General features: G+C 42.4%; 3 protein-coding genes and 1 pseudogene across 3 annotated transcripts; 3 read left to right on the plus strand and 1 right to left on the minus strand.

Annotated features, from left to right (window-relative positions):
- Nucleotides 1–251: 251 nt before the first annotated feature.
- Nucleotides 252–3,235, plus strand: LOC129351987 (thioredoxin-like protein 1). The gene is made up of 8 exons (XM_055020829.1): nt 252–532; nt 1,084–1,180; nt 1,354–1,527; nt 1,977–2,099; nt 2,173–2,242; nt 2,308–2,480; nt 2,732–2,836; nt 3,003–3,235. The coding sequence occupies exons 1-8, from the start codon at nt 435–437 to the stop codon at nt 3,030–3,032; spliced, it is 870 nt and encodes a 289-aa protein (XP_054876804.1). The 5' UTR covers nt 252–434; the 3' UTR covers nt 3,033–3,235.
- A 555-nt stretch (nt 3,236–3,790) lies between these two features.
- LOC129351980 (tripartite motif-containing protein 16-like) lies at nt 3,791–6,784 on the plus strand (annotated as a pseudogene).
- Nucleotides 6,785–7,541: 757 nt separating this feature from the next.
- Nucleotides 7,542–14,423, plus strand: LOC129351986 (asparagine--tRNA ligase, cytoplasmic-like). The gene is given in 16 exon segments (XM_055020828.1): nt 7,542–7,724; nt 9,194–9,276; nt 9,532–9,601; nt 9,838–9,929; nt 10,009–10,098; nt 10,620–10,698; nt 10,793–10,863; nt 11,054–11,140; nt 11,659–11,845; nt 11,848–11,879; nt 12,085–12,284; nt 12,790–12,925; nt 13,017–13,130; nt 13,266–13,397; nt 13,466–13,597; nt 13,666–14,423. Coding segments are annotated over 16 exon segments (1,680 nt in total). The 5' UTR covers nt 7,542–7,681; the 3' UTR covers nt 13,798–14,423.
- Nucleotides 14,424–17,766: 3,343 nt separating this feature from the next.
- On the minus strand, nt 17,767–21,335 carry LOC129352049 (spindlin-Z-like). The gene is given in 8 exon segments (XM_055020851.1): nt 17,767–19,771; nt 19,848–19,961; nt 19,964–20,080; nt 20,628–20,727; nt 20,730–20,747; nt 21,074–21,147; nt 21,150–21,208; nt 21,290–21,335. Coding segments are annotated over 8 exon segments (708 nt in total). The 5' UTR covers nt 21,316–21,335; the 3' UTR covers nt 17,767–19,571.
- Between the last annotated feature and the right edge of the window lie 2,225 nt (nt 21,336–23,560).

The raw sequence follows: 23,560 nt of genomic DNA on the forward strand, positions 1-23,560 counted from the left end.
CAATCATGGGTGTCAAACGAACCATACAAAAACTTTGAAGACGTTTTCTAGTTATTATTATGAAACTACATCAATTCCAGTCCAAGATAAAATATAGATGACGGAACCAAAAGGGTTTTAAAAACACCCACGGAGCCTCAAGTGACCTGAACGGTCGAAAGTTTAAATGAAAACTGTTTGTTCTGTTTCCACGCGAGGCAGCAAAGAGGAGTTGAGGAACCAACGAAGAAGAACAAACTCCGCCTTTCCTGTCAGGAATTGACCAATCAGGAGTCTCCATTCTTAACGGTGCAGTGTGTTCCTATGGTGTGCAGCTGAGCTAATTTTGTGACAGAAAGCTAAAAACAAAACCGTTTAACCCCCCTGGCTGCCCGGTTTCCTGCTCTGAACATCTCCCGGAGGACCAGGCTCGGACCCCAGCCCACAACCGGACCATGGTTGGTGTTAAAGTGATCGGCAGCGACCCGGACTTCCAGCCGGAGTTAGCGGCCGCCGGCTCCAGGCTAGCCGTGGTGAAGTTCACAATGGCCGGGTAAGATTCTCCACACGGGCCGAGGGCCGCTAACCGGGCTCTGTGTGTGGGTCCCCTCCACCTGGAAGATCGACATTTAAAGTCGTAAAACCAGCTGGATGTTGGAATAGCTCTGATTTTCTCCCAGATTCCTGCTGCTGTTAGCCGGTGGAAGCTAACTAGCTCTGCTGCTTACAATGACTTGGCAGTATTGCAGTAAGTTAGCTGCAGAGGTGTAGCACCGCTGGAATCACCGGGTTCTGCTCTGATACACAGAAATATAAGTGATCATTTCACCAAATACTTTTTACTCTTGAGTCATTTCTTGGTTGGATACTTTTTTACTTTTATTTGAGTAAAATTATATTGAAGTAGTGCTGCTTTTACTGGTGTCCTGTTTTTGTGTTCTCTTCCTCCTCTGCTCTTATTTAATACCTACATCCTCCTGATGCTCAGATTAAAGCAGATTAGTTACCATAACTTTCTCAAACAGAACAGAAATGAACTGAATTGATTGTCTTTGGCTTTAAGAGGAATGATGACCAGTTTTCTGATGTTCTGTCTTCCCTCAGCTGCCGGCCGTGCATCAGAATAGCTCCGGCTTTTAACATGTTCAGCAACAAATATCCTCATGTGGTTTTCCTGGAGGTCGACGTTCATGTCTGTCAGGTAAACATCTTCACACATTCATCTAAATGTTATCAAGCCTTTTATGATCCCAAATATTCATATGAAGTTGTTTTAAATGAGTCTAAAAATGAACAACTTGAGGTTCTACAGGTTGAATCTGAAAGTGATTTTCCTGCTGAGACTTTTTAACGTCATTAATCCCGTTTCCTCAGGGGACAGCGGGAGCCAACAACATCTCAGCGACGCCCACCTTCCTGTTCTTCAGGAACCGGGTCCGGGTGGACCAGTACCAGGGGGCGGACGCGGCGGGGCTGGAGGAGAAGATCAAACAGCACACAGAGAACGACCCGGGAAACAACGAGGACTCGGACATTCCCAAGGGATACGTGAGTTTACGGCACCACACGGGTCCAGGCCGGTTCTGGATTATCCCCGGTTGAGTTAAGACCAGATCAGAGGCTTTTGTCCAAACTGAGTTTGGGAAAATGACACACAGACAGAAAAATCAGCTTGAACCCCAAGCAGACCAGAGACTGCTCCAAAGACAGGACTACAGCGAAGGGCATTCTGGGTAAATGCACCCCAAGCTAAAGTGCTAGCCTAGCGCTAATGGAAGAAATAATTCATGAAATCCTCTAGTTGCTAGAATCTGACGCCTCCATCTTGTTTCCATTTGGTGAAGGAGGAAGTTGCTCTCAGTGTTTTCATGTTAAAACATTATTTTGTGTTTTTATCCCAGTGGAACCAGTTAAGAACGTTGTCAGGTTCCAGTCAGCAGAGACCGGGACCGGTTCGACCTGCTCTGACCTCTGACCTCTCTGTTTGTGTCGCTCAGATGGACCTCATGCCATTCGTCAATAAAGCCGGCTGCGAGTGTCTCAACGAGAGCGACGACTGCGGCTTCGACAACTGCTTAATCAAAGACTCGTCCTGCCTGGAGTCCGACTGCGACGAGCAGGTGACCTCTGACCCCGAGTGACTGGGGATTCACACTTCCTGTTCGCTTTACTGATGACCGTTTCCTTCTCCAGCTGCTGATAACGATCGCCTTCAACCAGCCGGTCAAGCTTTTCTCCATGAAGCTCCAGTGTTCAGACTTAGGTGAGTTTTTTTTAAGGTGAGGCGTTTAAAACCCGACCGTCCTTCACGGTGTCGTCTCGCCTCAGCCCGGGCCCCGAAGGTCCTGAAGATCTTCATCAACCTCCCTCGGTCGATGGACTTCGACGACGCCGAGCGGAGTAAAGCCACCCAGACCCTGGAGCTGTCTGAGGAAGACTGCAAAGACGACGGCCTGATCCCGCTGCGCTACGTCAAGTTTCAGAACGTCCAGAGCGTCACGGTGAGAAAACCACGTCTGAAAGTTCAATGAGCTGAAATACGACCCGGTGGGTCGACTGGACCGAACCAGGCAAAGAGAAGTGCAGATATGGAGAGCAGCAGGAGAAAGAACTAGATGAGGAACACACAAACTCCACCTGCATCAGCTCCATTTACTGGAGAATGAAGCTCCTCAACGGGCTGTAAACGGCCCCCGAGCCGCACTTTGGACACCCTGATGTGTCTAATGCATTTCCTGTTTTCCTTCTGCAGCTGTTTGTCAAGTCAAACCAGGGAGACGAGGAAACGACAAAGATCAACTACCTGACGTTCATCGGCACTCCGGTCCAGGCCACCAACATGAACGACTTCAAACGGGTACGGAGCAACAAACCTGCTGCTATGGAGGCTTAAAGCTGCCATACGGAGCAACAAACCTGCTCCTATGGAGGTTTAAAGCTGCCATACAGAGCAACAAACCTGCTCCTATGGAGGCTTAAAGCTGCCCGCTCAGCAGAGACGTGCTCATGTTTTCATCTTGCAGGTTGTCGGGAAGAAAGGAGAGAGTCACTGAGGGAGGAAGAGCAGGATGAGGATGAGGAGAGGCTGCAGAAACAGTCGAGGGTTTTTTCCTTCTGCCAAAGGAGAAGCAGGAGAAGAAGAAGAGGCCTCCAGCGTTCCTCCTGTCGCTCTCACCGGGCGCTCCGTCTGTCAGTCGTTTATATTGTAATTCTGTTGAAATCGCTGTAAATAAAACACAATCTGTTTTCAAAGGCATGCGCTGCTGGTTTGCTTCAGTCTTAAACTGTTCATTTAATGTTGGTTTCAACATAAATGTTATGGCTACAAAATCATAAACCACAACCGGATCTGAGCTTGTTGTTCACAAAGTGCTGTATTTAAGAATATCAATGGGAAATTAAGTGGAAGGAAAAAGTGTGATAGAAAAAAGTCAGAAGCAACTTGCAGGTACTAAAGAGAATTAGGCTCAGAGCTCAAACGTTTAACAAACTAAATATTTAGCTCCAAACTATTTCGTTAAGCGGGTCGAACCGGTCCCAGTCTCTGCTGACAGGAACCTGAGAACCTGAGAATGCTAAGTATTTAGCCCCAAACTAGATACTGAGTCAGCAAGCAAAATATTTAGTTTCAAATGAAATATCCAACAACCCAAATATTTAGCTACAAGCTAAATGTTTGGCTCCAAAACTGAGTAAAAATGAACGTTTATCTTTTTCTTTATTAAAAAAGGCCTGTTTAAAGAACCTGTCGTTCTGGCTGTGGACCATAGGGGGCGCTGTAGCCGCTCTGTCCTCTTCCTGGTGTCTGGCTCTGAAAGCGGCTCAGAAATGGCGCAGTCAGAACCGAACCTGGAGCAGGAGAAGCTCAGCTGCTCCATCTGCCTGGACCTGCTGAAGGATCCGGTCACCATCCCCTGCGGCCACAGCTTCTGCCTGGCCTGCATCGGGAGGTTCTGGGAGCAGCGGGGCCCCAGCTGCCCGCAGTGCCGCCAGAGCTTCAGCCCGACGCCGCAGCTGGTGCGGAGCACCGTGCTGGCGGAGCTGGTGGAGGAGATGAGGGAGAGCGGCCCGCGGGCCTCTGAGGGCCCGCAGCCTGCGGGGTCACAGCGGGGGTCACAGCAGGGTGAGCCGCTCCGGGTCTCCATCATTTCCACTCATTCTGCTGTTTGTTTCTGGATTTAAGTTAAATAGTTTTTACAGTGTTTGCCAGTATTGCGTCATGTGACGTCACACCTCCGTGAACTTTGGCTCATGTTGGCAGGCAGCTGATATGAAAGAAGAAACAATATAAATGCATTACAACCAGAGTTTGGTAGCAATTAGTTACATTGACTGGAGTAATTGTTAAAAATGACATTATTAGTATTTTTTCTTTTATTGAGTATTTCATTATGACGTTTTGTTACTTTTGAGTAAAATTTCTGGATTTTTAACCCACTGAATGAAAAACATGTTTAAACCAAATATTCACCAGATAAACACATAAATGGTTTTGTTAAAGTTTCATAAGTTTGTTTTATTATTGAGAAACTGATTTGGAAAAATCTTTTGCCTGATTTTTTTTAATGTTTTTTGTTTTTAAAATACCAAAATTTTCACTAAACTTGATATTTTGGTCCATCTGATGATGTAATTTTTAAATATTAAGTGATTAATCGTTTGTTGAGTTTCTCAGTACTTGAGTTGATTTTTTAATACTTTTTAACTGTTTTTTAATGACTACTTTTTATTTTTACTAGAGGACGGTTATTGTGTTCTCTGCCCACATGTTTAACAATGTTCTGTCGGTTTCAGTTCTCATTATCCTGAGGTTTAGTGAACTCTGCTAACTTTGATCCAAACTCTCTCTCTGTAGATGTGTTGTGTGATTTCTGCAGTGAGGAGAAGCAGAAAGCAGTCAAGTCGTGCCTGCAGTGTCTGGTGTCGTTCTGCGAGCCGCACCTCCAGCCTCACTTCTCCATCTCCGCCCTGAAGAAGCACAAGCTGGTGGCGCCGTCCCTGCAGCTGGAGGACAGCGTCTGCCCGTTGCACAGCGAGGTGATGAAGATCTTCTGCCGCACCGACCAGAGCTGCATCTGCTACCTCTGCTTGATGGACGAGCACAAAGACCACCAGACGATTTCCGCCGCCGCCGAGATGAGCAACAAGCAGAAGGAGCTGGCGGCGCGTCGGCAGGACGTCCAGCGGAGGATCCAGGGCAGACAGCAGGAGGTGGAGAAGCTCCAGCAGGCGGAGCAGGACGTCCGTCGGTCTGCTGACGAGGCGCTGAGAAACGCAGAGAAGATCTTCACCGCCGTGAAGCAGCAGATCCGATCTCGGCAGGAATCTGAGGTCAACAAAGTGAAGGAGCTGCAGGAGGCGCTGGAGGAGGAGATCAGGGATCTGAGGAGGAGAGCCGCCATGTTGGAGGAGCTGCAGCAGACCAGTGACCACATCCGCTTTCTGCAGAGCTACGGCTCCCTGGCCCGACCCGGAGAGGCCTCTGACCCGACCCGCATCGACGTTCAGCCTGAGAGCTTCAGACGAGACGCAGAGGGAACGGTTTCTGAGCTGAGGGACAAACTGGAGGAGCTGCTCACCGAGGACTGGAGCCCAGTTCCACCGACTGGAACCGATGTGCAGGTTCTGGTTCCACAGGCAGAACCTCAGACCAGAGGGGAGTTCCTGCAGTACGCCTGTCCTCTCACTCTAGACCAAGTAACTGCACATATGTGTGTCACGTGTGAATATCCACTAAGGGCTTCTCACCACCAAATAAATGGGATTTTTGTGGATCATCCAGATAAGTTCTCATACTGGCCCCAGATTTTATGTAGTGAAAGTTTGACTGGGCGTTGTTACTGGGAGGTGGCGTGGGACGGATCAATTTACTGCTGGGATGTTTTATAGCAGTTTCATATAAAGACATCAGCAGGAAAGGTGAAGAAAGTGCGTTTGGAAACAATAAAAAGTCCTGGGCTTTGCAGTGTTGCTGTCAGGGTTATGAAATCAGACACAACTGGATCAGAACTCCAGTCTCAGGTCCATTTTCATACACAATAGGAGTTTACCTGGATCACAGTGCAGGTGTTCTGTCCTTCTACAGCGTCTCTGACAACAACATGAGCCTCCTGCACAGAGTCCAGACAACCTTCACCCGACCTCTCTGTCCTGGCTTCGGTGTATATAGGAGCGCCTCAGCTCAGATCTGTAACCTTTGGTCAGATGGGGTTTTATCTGATTAAAATAATTCTCCTTTATGTTCTGCTGCAGTAAAAATACACATTAGTTGCATTCCTTTTTTTTTTTACACTTAAACATGCAAAGAAATAAGAAACATGCAAGGAAAAACTGAAGCAAAGTTACCAAATTAAACACAAAGTATTGAACACAGAAAGACATCAATTTAGTATTTGTACGTGAGTCCATTGAAGTGATCAAAATTGCAGAAATATTGTGCTATACGTGAAAAAAGTCAAAACAACAGATGGAAATTCCACCTTGACATCAATATATCCTATTAAATATATTGAAATGTGTTGGGTGGACAGAAAAATATTAAATAATTGGAAAGGTTTATTCAGTTTTTTTGTTTGTTTTAAATGGAGAAAGTCAGACATTTTTGTTTATCATTCCATAAATAAGACCTGAAATGGGAAAAACCATTTCAGAGTAGCAGTCAATAAAAATGAGATCTGATATGAGATGAAGTGATGAAAACAATATGATGAATATGTACATAATGTAACAAAATTTGACATACTATAAGATTTACAATGTAACATTGATGAGACAAACTAATTTATTTAAAAATCTAAATGAAACACTTTGGCAACCTTATGGACAAATTTTTAATTTTTTTAATGTCTTTGTGGACATAATCACGTTTTGATAAAATTCAAACATTAAATCTGCTTTTTTCTGCTTTAAATGAATGACATTATTTACCTTGCATTTCTTTTAAATGTCTCTGATTGCAATGAAAGTGGGTTAAATCTTATTAATGTCCGGCCTGTTTCTTAACTCTGGTGTGTTTTATTACATTATGATTTATGAAGCTTAGTTTTATAAAGCTCTGTGTAAAAATAATATTAGAACTACAATTTATTATATCGTACTTGTACCTCTGTATTAATATTTTCTGTCATTTATTAACTGTCATACTGAGCTCGATCCCGGTGTGACATAGCTCTAATTTCCAACTTTACAGGTCAATTGAATGCATCACATGACAACTGACAGAAAAAGAATCTGCAGTAACCCCGCCCCTTTTCTTCACGATGCGTTCAATGACGGATATAAAAAACTCGATTTTGTGGGGTATAGTTAAAAAAACAAGCAAATGCCATATTGTTTTTGGTTTTAAAATGTAGGGTGAGTCTTAAAAGTTTTATTTTGATGTGAAATTTATTTTACGTGAAACATATATAATTAGTTTCTCTTCCTCCGAACAACCTTAAGTATGATTTCAAGCTAACATTGAATACAACATGTTGGCATTGATTGTAACCAATCAGATTCAACGCAATATGCGTGACGTTTCCAGACGGACCAATCAGATGTCTGTCTCGCCTTTTCTATGAACCGCTGTCGGCTGATGCAAAGTTGCATGTTAGGAGCCCAAAAACGTCGCCGGTGTTCGTTTCTGACGGCTGATTTAGATTTTTTAACACAAAGTTCCCACCTTTTGCTTTCAGCGAGGTGTTTTTAGACGTGGGCCCACATGGCGACGGAGATAACTAAAGGTGTGGACCAAGTCTCGGTCGGTAAGAGCTGAATGAGGCTGTCCAGAGAGAGCTAGCTGGTTAGCAGGACATGTGTGTCTGTCTGCATCGGTATAGCGACTATAAAGGTGGTTAAAGCGCTGATGCTTTATCCATCAGCGAGTCTCCAGTTTGATCTATTTACTCTAACTGGTGTTATTGTTCGCTTACAGACTGAATGAAAAACAAACTGGAAGCTAATGTTGGGCTAAGTGAGGCTAAGGTAGCTAGCTGTCATTCTGCAATGCGGAGGTTGAAGGGATAAAATATGATCTATATCTCTGGAGAAAATGCAACATTTTCAGTCACCATACTTTTATAAATTAATCCAATAAAAACTGAATTTAAAAAGGCTTAAATCTGTTGAACTTTAATATGCAGTTTCCTGAGGATTACAGCTGTTATATGTTTCCTATTTTTCTATTGGCGATAATCATCTAAACAAATGTCTATTTGTGTAATATATATATATATATATATATATATATATATATATATATATATATATATATATATATATATATATATATATATATATATATATATATATATATATATATTTATAGCTTCCTTTTTTACTTAATCTGCAAAAATGTCAATTAACATTTTTAAAATTGCATTTAATTTTATTGAAATGTTAATAAGGCCTTTTTCTCCTGTTACGCTACTTTTTTTCTATAAGAAAATAAAAGTGTATTACATGTGTACTAAAAAGTAATACTGAAATGTTTCCAACCGGTCATCCCTTGGAACCCATGTTGTTTCTACATTTCTGTATTGTTTGCTTATTTTCTGAATCTGGTGCAAAGAAGGAGAAAAAGCTTAATTAATGTAAATATAACCTCAGTTTGACCCAAAACCAGAAATAAGATGATATTTAGACCCCCTTTTCTCCCTTTCACTACTTCCTGCTTACTCAGTTGATGTCAAAATGTCCTGCTGCAATGTTGCAACATTACATTCACTTTCAGTTTTACTCATCAGGGTTCTTCTTCATAATTAATAGAAACAGATTCTGGTTAAAATGAGACGTTTTCATTTGGATTAAGTTTTATACAGAAATACAAAGCCGGAACTTTTGAATATTTGTGTTTCAGACACAGTTCAGGTTTAGAGCTAACAGGAAAATTTACCATAAATATTTGAACAAAAACCTTGAATTTAAAAAAATCAGTTGAGAAAATGATCAAATTTAGTCTGGAAATGTTTTTTAAAATGGGAAAAGTTTAAATCATTTTTGACCTGGTTTTATCCAGGTCAAAAATGTGTTTAGCTTAAATTCATATCATTATCATCTGGGAATTTTATCTGTTTCCTCAGAGCAGAAACTCCCAAGTAGGTTTTTTCCTCACATCATCCGCCTTGTTCAAGTTTGTGATTCATTTCCACATTTCAGAGTCAGCTGCCTGAACTTTGACCTCCTTCAGGTATCATGGAGTGCTGACGTTGCTCTTGTTGTTTCTCTTCCTCAGCTGAGATGTACGTCTCCGATAAACACGGCAGTGACCAGGATGGAGACGGGTCGGAGCAGAAGCCCTTCAAAACTCCCCTGAAGGCAGGTTTTCCTCATGCAGACAACAAGCTGCACTTTTTTACTGGAATAAACATCTATATGATGTATCAATATGAGGGAATACCTAAATCTAATAACTTCTTTATCAATTTATTTCTAATTACATTGAAATAGATGCAGTCTTCAAAGCTTAACCGAATTAAAATAATTCAAAACAAAAAACAGCAACTTTTAGATTTATTTCAAAAATGTTTTGTTTCTACTTCTTAAATTCAGTTTGTGATCTGAATCTGTCAGGCGCTGCTGTTTGCTGGGAAGGAGCCGTTCCCGACCATCTATGTGGAATCCCAGAAGGAGGGAGAGGTGAGTTCCCACAGCATCACACATCCTCCACTGTGCTTAACGGTGGGCATGAGCTTCTTCCCCACTTATTGACCTGACTCAAAGTCCCAGTAGAACTAACAAACTCAACACATTTATGTTTGATGGTAGGATGGCATCCCTCCCAATGCAACTGCTTTGTTCTAGCTGTTTAAATGAAATTGAGTAAAAATCCTCTGGATTTTTCAAAACCTCTGGATGTTGCTGTGTCGTTGTCTTCAGCGTGGGCGGTGATCTCAAAAACACAGATGAAGAACGCTAAGAAAGCCTTCAACCGTGAGCAGATGAAGAACGACGCCAAAGACAAGAAAGAGGTTTGTGGTTTGTTTATTCTAAAACTATCCACCAGGGGACGACTGTCTTCTACACTGTCTCTTCCTGTTTGTTGCACAGGCTGAGGACAACGAGAGGAGGGAGAAGAACCTGGAGGAGGCCAAGAAGATCGAGATAGTGAACGACCCGAACCTTCCTGAGCCTGAGACGGTTGGACTCCACTTCTCGTTCTGATTCGATTGCATGTGCATAACAAGAATTTTTTCCTTTGAGATTGAATTTAAAAAGCTGCAAAATGGAAACATGAATGCTTGACAGTACAGATTTAATTTACAAATTGGACCAGAAGCTGTTTTTTTACATTTGAATCCATTTTTAGATTCCTCAATTACAAAATATTTGGTCATAAATATCTTTTTTGGTTTAAGATTTTTAAAATACCAGTTTTCACCATATTTTATTCCCTGCAATGATTAAACTGTACTCCCATCAATCCTTTTAAACTGAAGTTTCACAGGAAGTGGAAAATTGGTCACTTTGCTTTGTCTTAATTTTGCCTATCAACATTTCCATGAATCCATGGAGGATTCATGGAAATTAATCCAAAGGCAAATTTGACCAGAAATCCTGTTTGAGTGTAACATGTCAGGAGGTTTGTGGTTTGTCTATTCTAAAACTATCCACCAGGGGGCAACTGTTCTTCTACACTGTCTCTTGCTTTGTTTTTCCAGGTAAAAATCCACAAGCTGGAGGCCAAGCGAGGTGAGAGGGTGAAGGTGTTCGGATGGGTGCATCGCCTCCGGAGGCAGGGTGAGAAACGCAGCTCTATGAAACGCAGCTCTATGAAACGCAGCTCATGGCTTGGATGAGAGCCGGGATTCACTGGACTTGTTTCTTCCTGCAGGGAAGAACCTGATGTTCATCGTGCTGAGGGATGGAACTGGTTTCCTCCAGTGTGTTCTGTCTGATAAACTGGTAAAATTTGTTTCCAGCTGTTGTTACTTTGCTTCTCCTGACCCAAACAGTCATATTTTCTTTTCTTTTAAGTTTCATAAAATATTTAAACCTTCAGAAAAACTTTTAAAAAATCTCAAACAAAATCTGCTTCTTCTGTCCAAAACTTATTTAAATAACAAAAGTCGGTTGTGTTTTTTTCTATGGATAGTGTCAGTGCTACAACGGGCTGCTGTTGTCCACAGAGAGTACTGTGGCTCTGTACGGGACCATCACTCCGGTTCCTGAGGGGAAACAGGTAAACAAATCAAACGCACCTTCTGCAAGCACTAAAGCATACATGAAAAAAAGTAAAATAAATACATATAAGCTAAAACTGCATGATTTAAAAACTGCATTTTTTGTCTTTGATACAAATAAAATAAAAACAAAGGCAAACCAGAGCTATTTAAATAAAATGTTAGAAAAATAATAGCAACATTACAAAAGTATATAGAAATGAATGTTAAAATTTCAAATGAAGAGCATTTAATCTGGAGATGCATGAGCCACTTGATTTTGAAACTGTTTATGATAAAAAGGAAAATGTCTCCCGAACCCTCTAAATATTAAATAAATATTAAAGATTGTTGGTAAAATGTTAGGAATGTGATTAAGCTTCACATTTCTATACTGTGCCACATAAAATGGTGATTTATTTTTTCTTCTAGAATTACAGCGATATAACTAGTTAAACATGTGTTGAACATGTGATGAACATGTGATGAACATGTGATGAACATGTGTTGAACATGCTAACTGAGTTTTTCCTGCCAGGCCCCCGGTGGCCACGAGTTGCACTGCGATTTCTGGGAGCTGGTGGGCTTAGCTCCAGCAGGGGGCGCCGACAACCTGCTGAACGAAGAGTCGGACGTCGACGTCCAGCTGAACAACCGGCACATGCTGATCCGAGGAGAGAACGTCTCCAAGATCCTGCGCGTGAGATCGACGGTGACCCAGTGCTTCAGGATCACTTCTTCAGCCGCGGATATTACGAGGTGAAGCAAAGCAACTCAGACAATTCTTCAACTGATTTATCATGTGTTAGCATGCAGTGAATAACTGTGCATTTAGTGTTTCTTCTACATTTGAGGTTAGCCATAAAAGTGAAACATTGATTTCATGAGATGAAACATGAAGTTTGCTCAGCATCAGGAAAAATGCGAAATCTTCTCAGATGTTTGTGTGTCTGTGATTTTTCAGATCACTCCTCCCACGCTGGTGCAGACCCAGGTGGAGGGCGGCTCCACGCTCTTCAACCTCGACTACTTTGGAGAGCAGGCGTACCTGACGCAGTCCTCCCAGCTCTACCTGGAGACCTGCATACCTGCCCTGGGCGACACCTTCTGCGTGGCCCAGTCGTACCGCGCCGAGCAGTCCCGAACCCGCAGACATCTGTCCGAGTGGGTGGAGCTAAAATACTCTCACATTGAGACTCTTCAGGTCTGAACAAAGACCTTAGGAGACTTTGTAGGTGTGAATTTGTCACATGTGAGAGGAAACGCCTTCATTTCTGTAATTTTACTCGTTATAGTTGATTAAAAATCAGAAATATTTATATGACACTCAGGAGAGAATGAAGAAAGTTCCCTGACTTAGAAAAGAAACAAGAAAAGAACTTAAATCAGATATTTATCTTCTATATTTTAGAATCTAACATTTAAAGAAAAGGAAGAAACATGGAGGAATCAGAAAGCAGCTAAAAAACAACCAATTTGTTCCAAATGTTATAGAATCTGTTTATGTTAGATTTTCCATTTGAAACCACTTTCTGCTCAGAGGAACTGAAACAGTTTGAAATCTCTTTAAATGAAAATCTCATTTCATTTTAAACTCTTCATTTCTTTGATATCAGTCCAGGCTCAGCTCAGCCTCTTCAGCTCAAAGTCTGTGTTATCCTTTTCTCAGGTACACTCACATCGAGGCCGAGTGTCCCTTCATCTCCTTTGAGGACCTGCTGACCCGACTGGAGGATCTGGTCTGTGATGTGGTGGACCGGGTCCTCCGGTCTCCCGCTGCTCAGCTGCTCTACGACATCAACCCGGTACGAGACCGGAGTCACAATCAGAACCACGGCTCCACTAGCTTATTGTTACGCCGTCTCTAGAGTCGGGTTTTATTCCTGTGTTTTCCAGGACTTCAAACCTCCAAAGAGACCCTTCAGGAGGATGAACTACACCGAGGCCATCGAGTGGCTCAGAGAGCACGACGTGAAGAAGGATGACGGGACTTACTACGAGTTTGGAGAGGTGAGGACGAAACGCAGCACATCCTGACTGAGACTGACTCAGTCTGACTCAGTTTGTCCCAGTCTGCTCTGATTCCAGTGTTTTCCCTCCACCAGGAGGCTCTGATGATGCAGCTTTAATGTTTCATTTTCTCAGGACATCCCTGAAGCTCCGGAGAGGCTGATGACCGACAGCATCAACGAGACCATCCTGCTCTGCCGCTTCCCGGCCGAGATCAAATCCTTCTACATGCAGCGCTGCCCAGAGGACCGGCGCCTCACTGAGTCGGTAAGGCCAGAGAAAGGAGACGGGTTAGAAACCTGAACAGAACCTGAGTGTCTCGCCGTCGCCCCCAGGTGGACGTGTTGATGCCGAACGTCGGGGAGATCGTCGGCGGCTCGATGCGTATCTGGGACTCTGACGAGCTTCTGGAGGGATACAAGAGGGAGGGGATCGACCCGACGCCGTACTACTGGTACACGGACCAGGTGAGCGTCGGCCGCTTGCCGTGTTTGACCGGTTTGCTCCAACTTGACCCGGTTTTCCGGCGTTGCAGAGGAAGTACGGCTCGTGTCCCCACGGCGGCTACGGTCTGGGCCTGGAGCGCTTCCTCACCTGGCTGCTGAACCGACACCACATCCGGGACGTCTGCCTGTACCCGCGCTTCATCCAGCGCTGCCGGCCCTGAACACCGCCGCCGGCCCTGAACGCACCGCTGCCGGCCCTGAACGCACCGCCGCCGGCCCTGAACGCACCACCCACTCAGACCACGCCCCGGATCACAGTAGCGCCCCCTGCAGCCCATACGAGTCGCTGCATGCTACATCAGCAGTTCTTAGTTTTCATGTCTTACGTGTCAAAGTGAAAGAAAGTCGATGAAACATTCAGGCGGATCATGTTTGACGCTCAGCAGATAAACAACAGATTCAGGCTCACGATCCAAGCATTGAAACAATAGTTCAGGTTTAAAGGGCAATTATGGTTCAACGTAGGATTTAATCACCAAAATATAATTATTATGTGCAGTAGAAGCTGCAGAAATGAATGTTCCTTCTTTCTGGTTATTACTGTTTCTGTCATTATTCTGCATAAAGTTATTTCCCCTCAGCGGTTTTCTGGTTCAAGAGGAAAGTTTGTTTGTTCTGCATCTGAAATCCTCCTGCTGAAACTGCACTGAATAAAATGTGATTCCACCAGGAGCCTGCTGGCCGCCTCTTCAGTGAACCGCCTGGGCTTCACATCGTCACTTTTCACAATATCACCGGTTTCTGCATCAATGGAAGGAAAAAAACTCATTTAAAAATCAAATCTTTTAATCCAAAAACATCCTGTTTAATTATGTTAAACTTTCAGACGTTAAAAACAAATTAATATTGTTGTGAATTTGATGCCTGTTTAGAAAGAAAGAAAAATCCAATGTTTATAGAAAATGAATATTTAAATGCTTCTAATTACCCATTTTGTGTATTTGGTTGAAGCAACAAATACACGTTGATACGCTCAGTGGAAATGGTCCAAACAGACAACTGCTACGGTTTTTCAATTTGTCAGAAAAAACATATTTTGGTGTTTTGTGGGGAAAAAGTGACTTTTGTTTTTGTAGGTAAAAGATCAGATTCTGGAAGTTACAGATTCATTTACTATGAAATGAATCGTTCCTGCAGTGCATCATAGATTTATATCTGCCAGCTCAAAGTTCCAGTTAAAGTGATGAGTCTTAATTAGTGCTGATCATGTTAACCAATCAGATGTTAAATGAGATTAATGACCGTTAAATTAAGTCAAGCAACTTTAAAATGCCTTTCACAAATTAAATCAATTTCACATTTAATTAATTACTAAACAATAAAGTAACCATGCATAACTGATTTATTTCCAACATTTTCTTAAATGGAAGAAATTTAATTTAGCGATTTAGATTTTTTTTTTTAATCCAAAAGGCTGTTGAATATCCAATATGACTCCAAATAAAAACAATTACCTCAGTATAACAAGTTAACACGTTTAACAAAAATTTGCTTTTGAAGCTCATTACATGATCATCAGCGTAAGCACTGATAAAACATCAGGAGTTTCTGCAGCTTACTGCACGGCAGAGAAAGCATGATGATCTGGGCTTTTTTCATCAGTCAAGACATCAGAGAAACTCAACAGTTTACACCCATAATGGGTAAAAAACTGTTTAGTTCTGACTAACTAAACTATATTTAGTTAATTTTAATCCAAATTAACATGTGATGTAATCTGGATTAAATGAAAGAAAGACAAAGCACACAGTGTAAGTTTGTCCATTAACAATAAAAATTATCAACATACATATTTGAACATACAAAAACAAATATTACAAGGCAGAAGGATGATGGAAGGCCCAAATCGCTCCAACAATGACCACAATAGTTTGAAATCACAAACAGCAAAATGAGCTAAACCAACCGAAAGCACAGCTCAGCGACGACCCGGTGGTGTGATTGCTAATTAAAACAGTGTCCTGCTGAGATGATCACAGTCATATGCTTCATAAAAACCAAACAGCTGCACAGCGTCAGAGACCCAACGGTCACTGTGACAATAGTTTTCTATACATATATAAGAACAGATGGAATAATAGCCATTTTCTGCCTCAGTAATTACGTCAGGAGAACACTCACACTGAAGGTTTTACATACGCCACCATTTTCTGTCCAACCAAAAAAGGCACCAAATTTTCCCCCAAACTAACAGTTCAACAGTGACAAGTTTATATTGTGATTTACTGAGGATTTTGTGAATACTGGCAATAAAAATACAAATGAAAGTCCAAAGCTAAACCGTTAGCAACATTTTGAGATCTGTTGAGGTTAAAAGGTCGTGTTGGTAGATTTTTATAGGGACGTTCGGATCTGAGAGACTTTGATTTCTATACAAGAACCATTTGAAAGTATTTGGACTCAGTCTTGTTTCTGTCAGCAGTTTTATACAAACACATAGCATATAACGTAATTAGCTAAAATTAACTTGGACATAATGCTCATTTTACCAAATTAAACCTCTTAAACTGTCAAAAAATAAAAATAACGTCACGTCTATATCTCAAAGATGAGAATTAATCTTTAAAATGTGTCAGACGACTGGAAACAGTACAATATTAAAATTTTATTAGCAAATGACATAAAAATGAAAACAATTTAAATCTCCATAGTAAAAACGTGATTTTCATGTCAAATCTGTCGTCACTGATTAACACTGAGAGAAATGCTAAGCTAACTTGCATGATGCTATAATGTTCAGATCTCATTTAGATAAAAGGCAGAGCGTCATTTTACTCAAGCTAGTCATATGGCTAATTAGCTTAACTTAGCATTTATATAGTACCATAGACCTCTAAATCATATGCTAGCTAGCCTACATCAAAATATACCATTAGCTTTAAACCACTGCAGCTACACTTTGTTAACTCTGTGATTGTTCAGTATGTATATAGTAATTCAAATAAAAAAAATTAAAGCTAACATGCATTTGCTAACTAGCAAGATGCTATTTAGCATGTGCTAAGTAGACATATGCATGAGTTTTTGCCACAGTACTTTTTTAAATTAACATAAACATGGAGCTTCTTTCTCCTCATATTAACAAAACCAAATTATATCTTAGCATACTGAAAACTTTTTATGACAGTTATGCTAAATGCTACGGTTGTTCAGCAGTACCGTTGAGATTTTACAGTAATAACAATGAGAGGTACTACAAAATAAAATAATGCATATAGAAGAAATGAGTTAGTTGTTGTGGAATATAACAGGTTAATATGTACAAAATAAAATGATTTTATATGTTATAATGAAGCTCACAGAGAATAAATGGTTTGGTATCTGAAATCTGGATGTACATTTTATATACAAGATATTTCTGTTGAGAAACATAAATAATATATTTGAAATGGTGAAGGAAATTAAATTGCATTTTTAAGGTGCCTTTCTGCATTTTTGCTACTGTTGTCAGTGAGATTGAGACATCCCATAATCTGCTGAGGGAATAAATCAGTGGAAAGATGAGAAAAATGAAGTTTGTGCCAGCCAGAAAACCAGTTTATGGAAAACCTTCAGTCTGGACTAAACCCAAAGTAAAACAATAAGCACATTAGTGAAAAACAAATTTAAACCTTCAGTGGGTGTTTATTATACGATTTAAATAAAACCTGCTGAATGTCCAGGTTTATGCTGCGATAAATCACGACTACTTTAGTTGTAGAGCAAAAACAAAAAAATCCAAATGTTTCTTATTTTCATCTTCAAAGCTGATTTGTTTCTCCTTTCATTCCTGACTTTAGGAGCCCAAAATGTTCCAGAATTATCCCAGAATCATCCAGAATTATCCCAGAATAATCCAGAATCATCCCAGAATCATCCAGAATTATCCAGAATCATCCCAGAATCATCCAGAATCATCCCGTCTCCCAACGGGAGTCAAAAGGAAACTACAAAATGACAGAAAATGGGCAAATCTCCAAACTCCTCCTCCTTCCCGTCCATCGCTCCTTGATTGACGACTTCGAAAAGACAAACACGATCAAATTTAAAGGCTTGAGTGAAATCACAAGAAAAAGCTGTCCGATCATTTTGAACACCAAACAAACTGAACGACAAGAAAAGGACTTTCCTTTTTTTCTTTTTTTTGGCATCGATCAAAAACAAAAACATACAAAAAGCCACATTTTTCTTCACAGTTTTGTCTTCAGACTAAAAGCTGTTGACTTTTTTCTCTGGATGTTGAATACTTGTGACATTGAGCCTGTATTATTATGGGATGAAAAACGGTTGATTGGTTTTATCTGTACAACAGCTGGACGTTTAAAACTTCCCCCAGTTTTGTAGCAACATGTCCAGCTACTGTTTGACACAAACGCTGAGCTCTGTCCAGTTTCTGGCCCTGGTGAAGAAATGAAGGCATTTCAGTAACAACTGTTGAAAAACTCAACATTTGATCCGGTCACATAAAGAGTCTTGATTTAAAACAAAGTTTTGGTTCTCCAGATGTGCAGGACAGTAGCTGCATTCCATTAAACATGTAATTGTGAAATTTACTATTTCAAAAATTAATTTATTTCGAAGAAACAAATTTCTTGTTTTTCAGTAAAAGGTTTTTGTGCTGGCAGGGGGATTTTTGAATGAAAAATGGTTTATTTTGCAAAATGCAACAGAAAGAAGTTTTTGCTCCACGACTCACGCGATCAACAACAGGATGTTGCTACTGGTGGAAACCAAGAAGGTGACAACAGGAAGTAGTTTTAGGATGACTGTGTTGAACTTATTCTCATGTGATTTTATTTTAATTGCGTTTTTTACCTTTAGCAGAATATTTGTAGTGAAAAAGCAGCTTCTGCTCCTCAGCAGCAAACAGTCCAGGATGTTTCTGCTATGAAACAAATGATGAAATGAGAAAAACTGTCAAGTACGGTGGAGGATCTGTGATGCTGTGGGCCAGTTTCTCTACCATTTAATTATAATGTTTGGAATAAAAATTGCCTCTCAGAGAAAACAGCTCGGACTGATCCGGCGCGGCGCAGCGACCAGGGCGTCAGGAAATGTGGAGGCTGATGTTTACAGATGTTATTTTCTTTATCTCAGAGGTTTGATGGATGTTTTTGATGCTTCCTGTCCGTTATTAATCTGAGACTCGGCGGCTTTTTGGTTTTTTTTAGAAAAATTTTTGCACTGAATCACATTTCTGATGCGGTGAAAAAGGAATCTCAAAAAAATGCAATGAGCTAAAATTTGAGATATAGGCCCAACATCAAGTTTTCTATTCTCAAAAAACAACATTGGGGTGAGGGTTTATTAATTTGCTAATTGATTAATTTCTAAGTTTTAAACTGTTAAAAACAGGTAAAATATTTTCTTAGATATTTTAAACTAATTTCTCTAGGTGATAATACTGATCCATGGTACGATTTTAACATTTTCTAATTATGTTGGTTTTATTTTTGGCAGAAATGGGCCTCCATATATGCTTCTTGATTAAAAAGGATGATGAACAGAGTTAAAGAGTCCAAACAGCGTAACTCCTTCATTCCCAGAACTCCAGTTTTCTTCTTCTTCTTGTCTTTTTTGATCAGAGAACTTTTTTCCCTGGAAATCAACAAAGTTCAGGTTTTACTTCTTTTTTTCCAAGAGTCGGCGACTATGGAGGAGAACATGGATCTGCTTTGTCTCAACAAAACGCCTTCAAGGTTCTTTCCCAATTTAAAAAAGTAAACGTTTCTTCATCCTGGAAGGTTTAACGGCCTCAAAACAACCAAAGTGAACGGAAATGAAATGATCATTTTCTCCAAAGGTTTTGACTCCGCCTTCATCCCCTGGGAATAACCTCCGTGTTTTTGTCTTGGATCTTGGATGGATTAACGTGTTTAATGCTTCAGACGCGTCGGCTCCAGCTGCTTGGTTCTGAACGCTCCGTCGCGTCGGGGCGGCGCCGTCCGCAGAGTCTTTACGAAGTCTTGACCAGGTCGTAGACGTAAATGAGGAAGTCGTCGTCGAACTTGATGAAGTAGACGGACGGCTTGGCCTCCACCTGGTGGATGACCATGCCTGTTCGTTTGCCGCCGTCCTCTTTGGCGTACTCCACCTGTTTGCCCACCAGGCTGTCCACCACCTCGCCGGGCTCCCGCTCCGCCGGGACGCCGTCGTCTGCAAACGCCAAGCGACACGTTAACCTCAACGCACTCCGAACGCGCTCCCAAACACCGAATGCGAGCGGACTCACTGGAGTCGGGCATGATGCGCAGGTCGCCCTCCTTGTAGTCGTCCAGCAGCTGGTACATGTACAGAACCGGGTCCTTCTCGTAGGTGATGTAGAACCAGGTGGTCATGATGGGGGGCGGGCCAGAACCATCCCCCTCCACTCCTCCTTCGGGCCCTCCTCCGTCTCGAACATGTGCTCCACCGCCTTCCCGATCATGGCGTCGGCGAGGCTGACGTCCGTCAGGCGCGACTTCGCTGTGGACAAAAGAGACACAGCAGTCTGTCTCTGAGCTTCGGTCAAAAGATTCAGCTCCAGATTCTTTACAAGAGACACAATGAAGGCAATTCACACAAAACCAGGTTTATTCTTGAAACGTCAGAGCAGCTAACGAAAAAGCTAGCGGCGCTAACCCTGAAGCACTAAACGTTGGTTCTGCTAACAATAAAACATTATGATACTTAACAGAAGCTAATGCTAAAGCGCTACAGCAAATAATACTTAATTAACATTAAAGTCCTAAAACAACATAGTATTTAGTTTTGCAAACACTAAAGAGCAACAATGCAGTATTTAATGTCAGCTAATGCTAAAGGGCTTAAATAACTTGGTAATTATAGTATCAGTATCTAAAGTAACTCTTTTTAATGCATTAAATTTAGTTTTTTTTCACATCATAAATGTTTTGTGATTTGATCAGTTATGGAGAAAAACTGAATGAAAAAATTTAAATATGGAAACATAAACAGTACAAAATGCAAAACGTTTTTGCAGTGTTGTTTTTCCGTCTCAGCTGGTTCTCACCGAGTCGGTCGGGCAGAACCTCCAGGCCCTGAACCCGCTCGTCCTTGTGCAGCTCCAGGCCGTAAACGCAGTCGAACCCGTCGTACTTTATCAGGTAGAGAGCGACGGGTTCACCGGCACCTGGTGGAAACAAACGTTGGTTCATCTCCAGAAGCAAACCTCCCTGAAATCTGTCAAGTAAAACAATCAGAGGACTCGTGCAATAATGGTTTATTAGACTAAAAATCAGCTCCAATCGATTAACTAACTGCTTAGACTTCTCTTATTGTTGTAGTTTGGCCGCCATCCAGCAGAGGGCGCCGCTGGTCATCCAGCCAAATAAATAAACAAATATGGTGGCGGCGCCATTTGTTTATTTGTAAGAGAAATGATCCAAACTTCTTCTACTAGTTTAAAGCCCTCAGAGCTTCTGCAGCGTGTTTGACCGGCGGGTCGAACCAGATCACCTGATCCAGAACCGTCCCCTTCCACACCACGTGTCCCGCCCCGTCCTTCCAGATGTGCTGGATCCTGCAGCCACGATGTTGCGCCGCGGCTGGGACAGAACCTTGGTGGGCGGGCCCAGGCTGCTCTTATGCTTTCTGCAGGAGCAGACAGAACCGGTTAACAGCCCGGTTCCCCCAGTCAGACGGGGAACTGGGAGGCTGGAAGCTTCTACTCACTTGTGTGGATTCTTCTTCTTCATCATGTTTGCAGAAACACCTGCATGTCCTGAGAGAGAGAACAAGGAACCAATCAGAACCTCCGGTTCCACTGGACTTCCTCTGATGGAACCATGGTGTGTGTGTGTGTGTGTGTGTGTGTGTGTGTGTGTGTGTGTGTGTGTGTGTGTGTGTGTGTGTGTCAGCCAGTGACCTGCATCAGCTGTGTCCCTGTGCCCCGGTGGGCTCTTCATTCATCTGGAGGCAGAGGGGCAGCCGGGCTGCCTCACCACTGGGCTACAACCAGAACCGGGTCTCCAGGTCTGGAACCACAGAGACTAAATAATCTAAATAATCCTGCTGGAAGTTTCTCTCCGGAGGTCAAAGGTCATGACTGATCCAGTCCTACCTGATCTCAGGAGCAGGAGAGTCGATGCAGCCGTTCGTCCTTCAGCTCCTGGACTGAATCAGAATCAAACCTGGAAAACACAAAACATTGAATCTTTTAAATCTGAGCTGCAGCTCAGAAACAAAAACATCTGCGACTTTCTGGACGACAATCAGCTTTAAAAATCCTGAAAACCACAAAACAGAACCCAGAGTTTCTGCTCCAGACTCGGGTTGGATCAGAATGAACACGTAACTTGAGTTTATCAGATATTCCCAACAGGAATGTTTGGTTTTCCAGATTCCATAAAATGTCCCAGAGAACCAGCGGCCTAGTCCAAACATCTGATTCCAGCAGCCTTCAGGTCAAACTAACATGTTGGTGATTTTAAAATGTTTCTCAACACATTTCAAAGAAAGTGAAGGTGTGAAATTCAAACTATAGTTTTTCTCTTTTCCCACCAAAAACTGGAGGCTAAAAGTTTTGAGTTTGTTGAGTTTAAACTTTATGATTCTGTTTATTTATTGTTTGGATATTTTAAATGTTCATCAGAATTACATTTCATTGATCTTTGATAATGTGTTTGATTCTAATGTCTCAGAAGCCGAGCGGTCCAACGGTCCCTCTAACAGAACCTGATGAGGTTCTGAAGCCGAGGCTGATGTCGGGTTTGGACCTAGAGGGGAAAACTTCCTTCATTATTGATCAGTGGAGATTTGACTGTATTATTTATCTGCAGGTCGGTGTTATGTAACACCTGGACCCGGATCCGCTCACCCTTAAAGAGACCAGAACCAAACGGCTCGACCCGATTGGGCCCTAAGAGAGGCGGGATAGAAGGAGCCTTTATTCCTGCTGAAGCTGAATGACAAACTTGTTTTTTTCCAGCGGAGGAGATGGTCAAACCTCAAACGCATTCCTGGCCGACCAGAACCTCAGAAGGTTCTGCAGAAATGGGTCACAGCTGCTGGTGATTTTCCTCCAGGCGGGCCGGGCGACGCGCTGAGTCATCAGCTGATGCCGAACGTCACCGTGAAACCAAACGCAAACCGGGTCGGAGCGCCAAACGCTTCCACCTCCAGCCGACCTCAGACCGCAGCAGGAGCGCCGCCGCGGCTCGGTTCTGGACAAACAAAGCGACTGCGGCCCGAGATTTACGGTCGGTACCGGTGATGTAAGAGTCTGTGCAGAGAAACATCTGGACTGGATCTGGTTCTGCCAGGTTCTGCCAGGTTCTGCCAGGTCGCCCTGCAGTTTCCAAACGAGTCGAGTCCATCAGAACTTCATCTGAGACAACGAGATTCTTTACGACCCGATTCTTTACGACCTCCTTCCTCAGCAACATGCAGGAGCACAAAACATGAAACATGTGGATCTGAGCTGCACATGTTTCACATCTGATTGGTTCTCAGGATGAATCATCACTGCAGGATCTGGCAGAAAATCATTTTAACCACTGCAGAACTTTAACCGAACACCTGCCTGATCGACCCATTCCGATTCTGGACGACACCGACCCATTTGTCCAAAATGTTGCTCAGTACAGCAACAACTCTGCTGAGTTGGCAACAGCCGGGCAACTATTGCAGACATGACCTGGTGGGCGGAACCAACAGTCAAACCTCTTTCACTGCAGAGGTAGAAAAGATCGATTTCACAAAATTCAGAAAACGGCAAAAAAAAAAAAAAAAACAAGCTAAGCTGCTCATCAACCCCATGGTGGGGCATGGCGGTGGCAGCATCATGCTGCAGGAAAGCCTTTTTGGGTTCAGCATGGATCAGAAAGCTGACAAGAAAACATCCAGAGAGCTTCACTAGAAAGGTTTAGATCAATACTTCTTCATGAGTTTGAATGGCCTAGTCAAAGACCTGCAAAGTCCCAAAGTTTAGACTCCAGATGTTTA

This window comes from Poeciliopsis prolifica, unplaced genomic scaffold, assembly GCF_027474105.1.
Source record: "Poeciliopsis prolifica strain line A6 unplaced genomic scaffold, Auburn_PproV2 SCAFFOLD071, whole genome shotgun sequence".
Classification (NCBI taxonomy): Eukaryota; Metazoa; Chordata; class Actinopteri; order Cyprinodontiformes; family Poeciliidae; genus Poeciliopsis; species Poeciliopsis prolifica.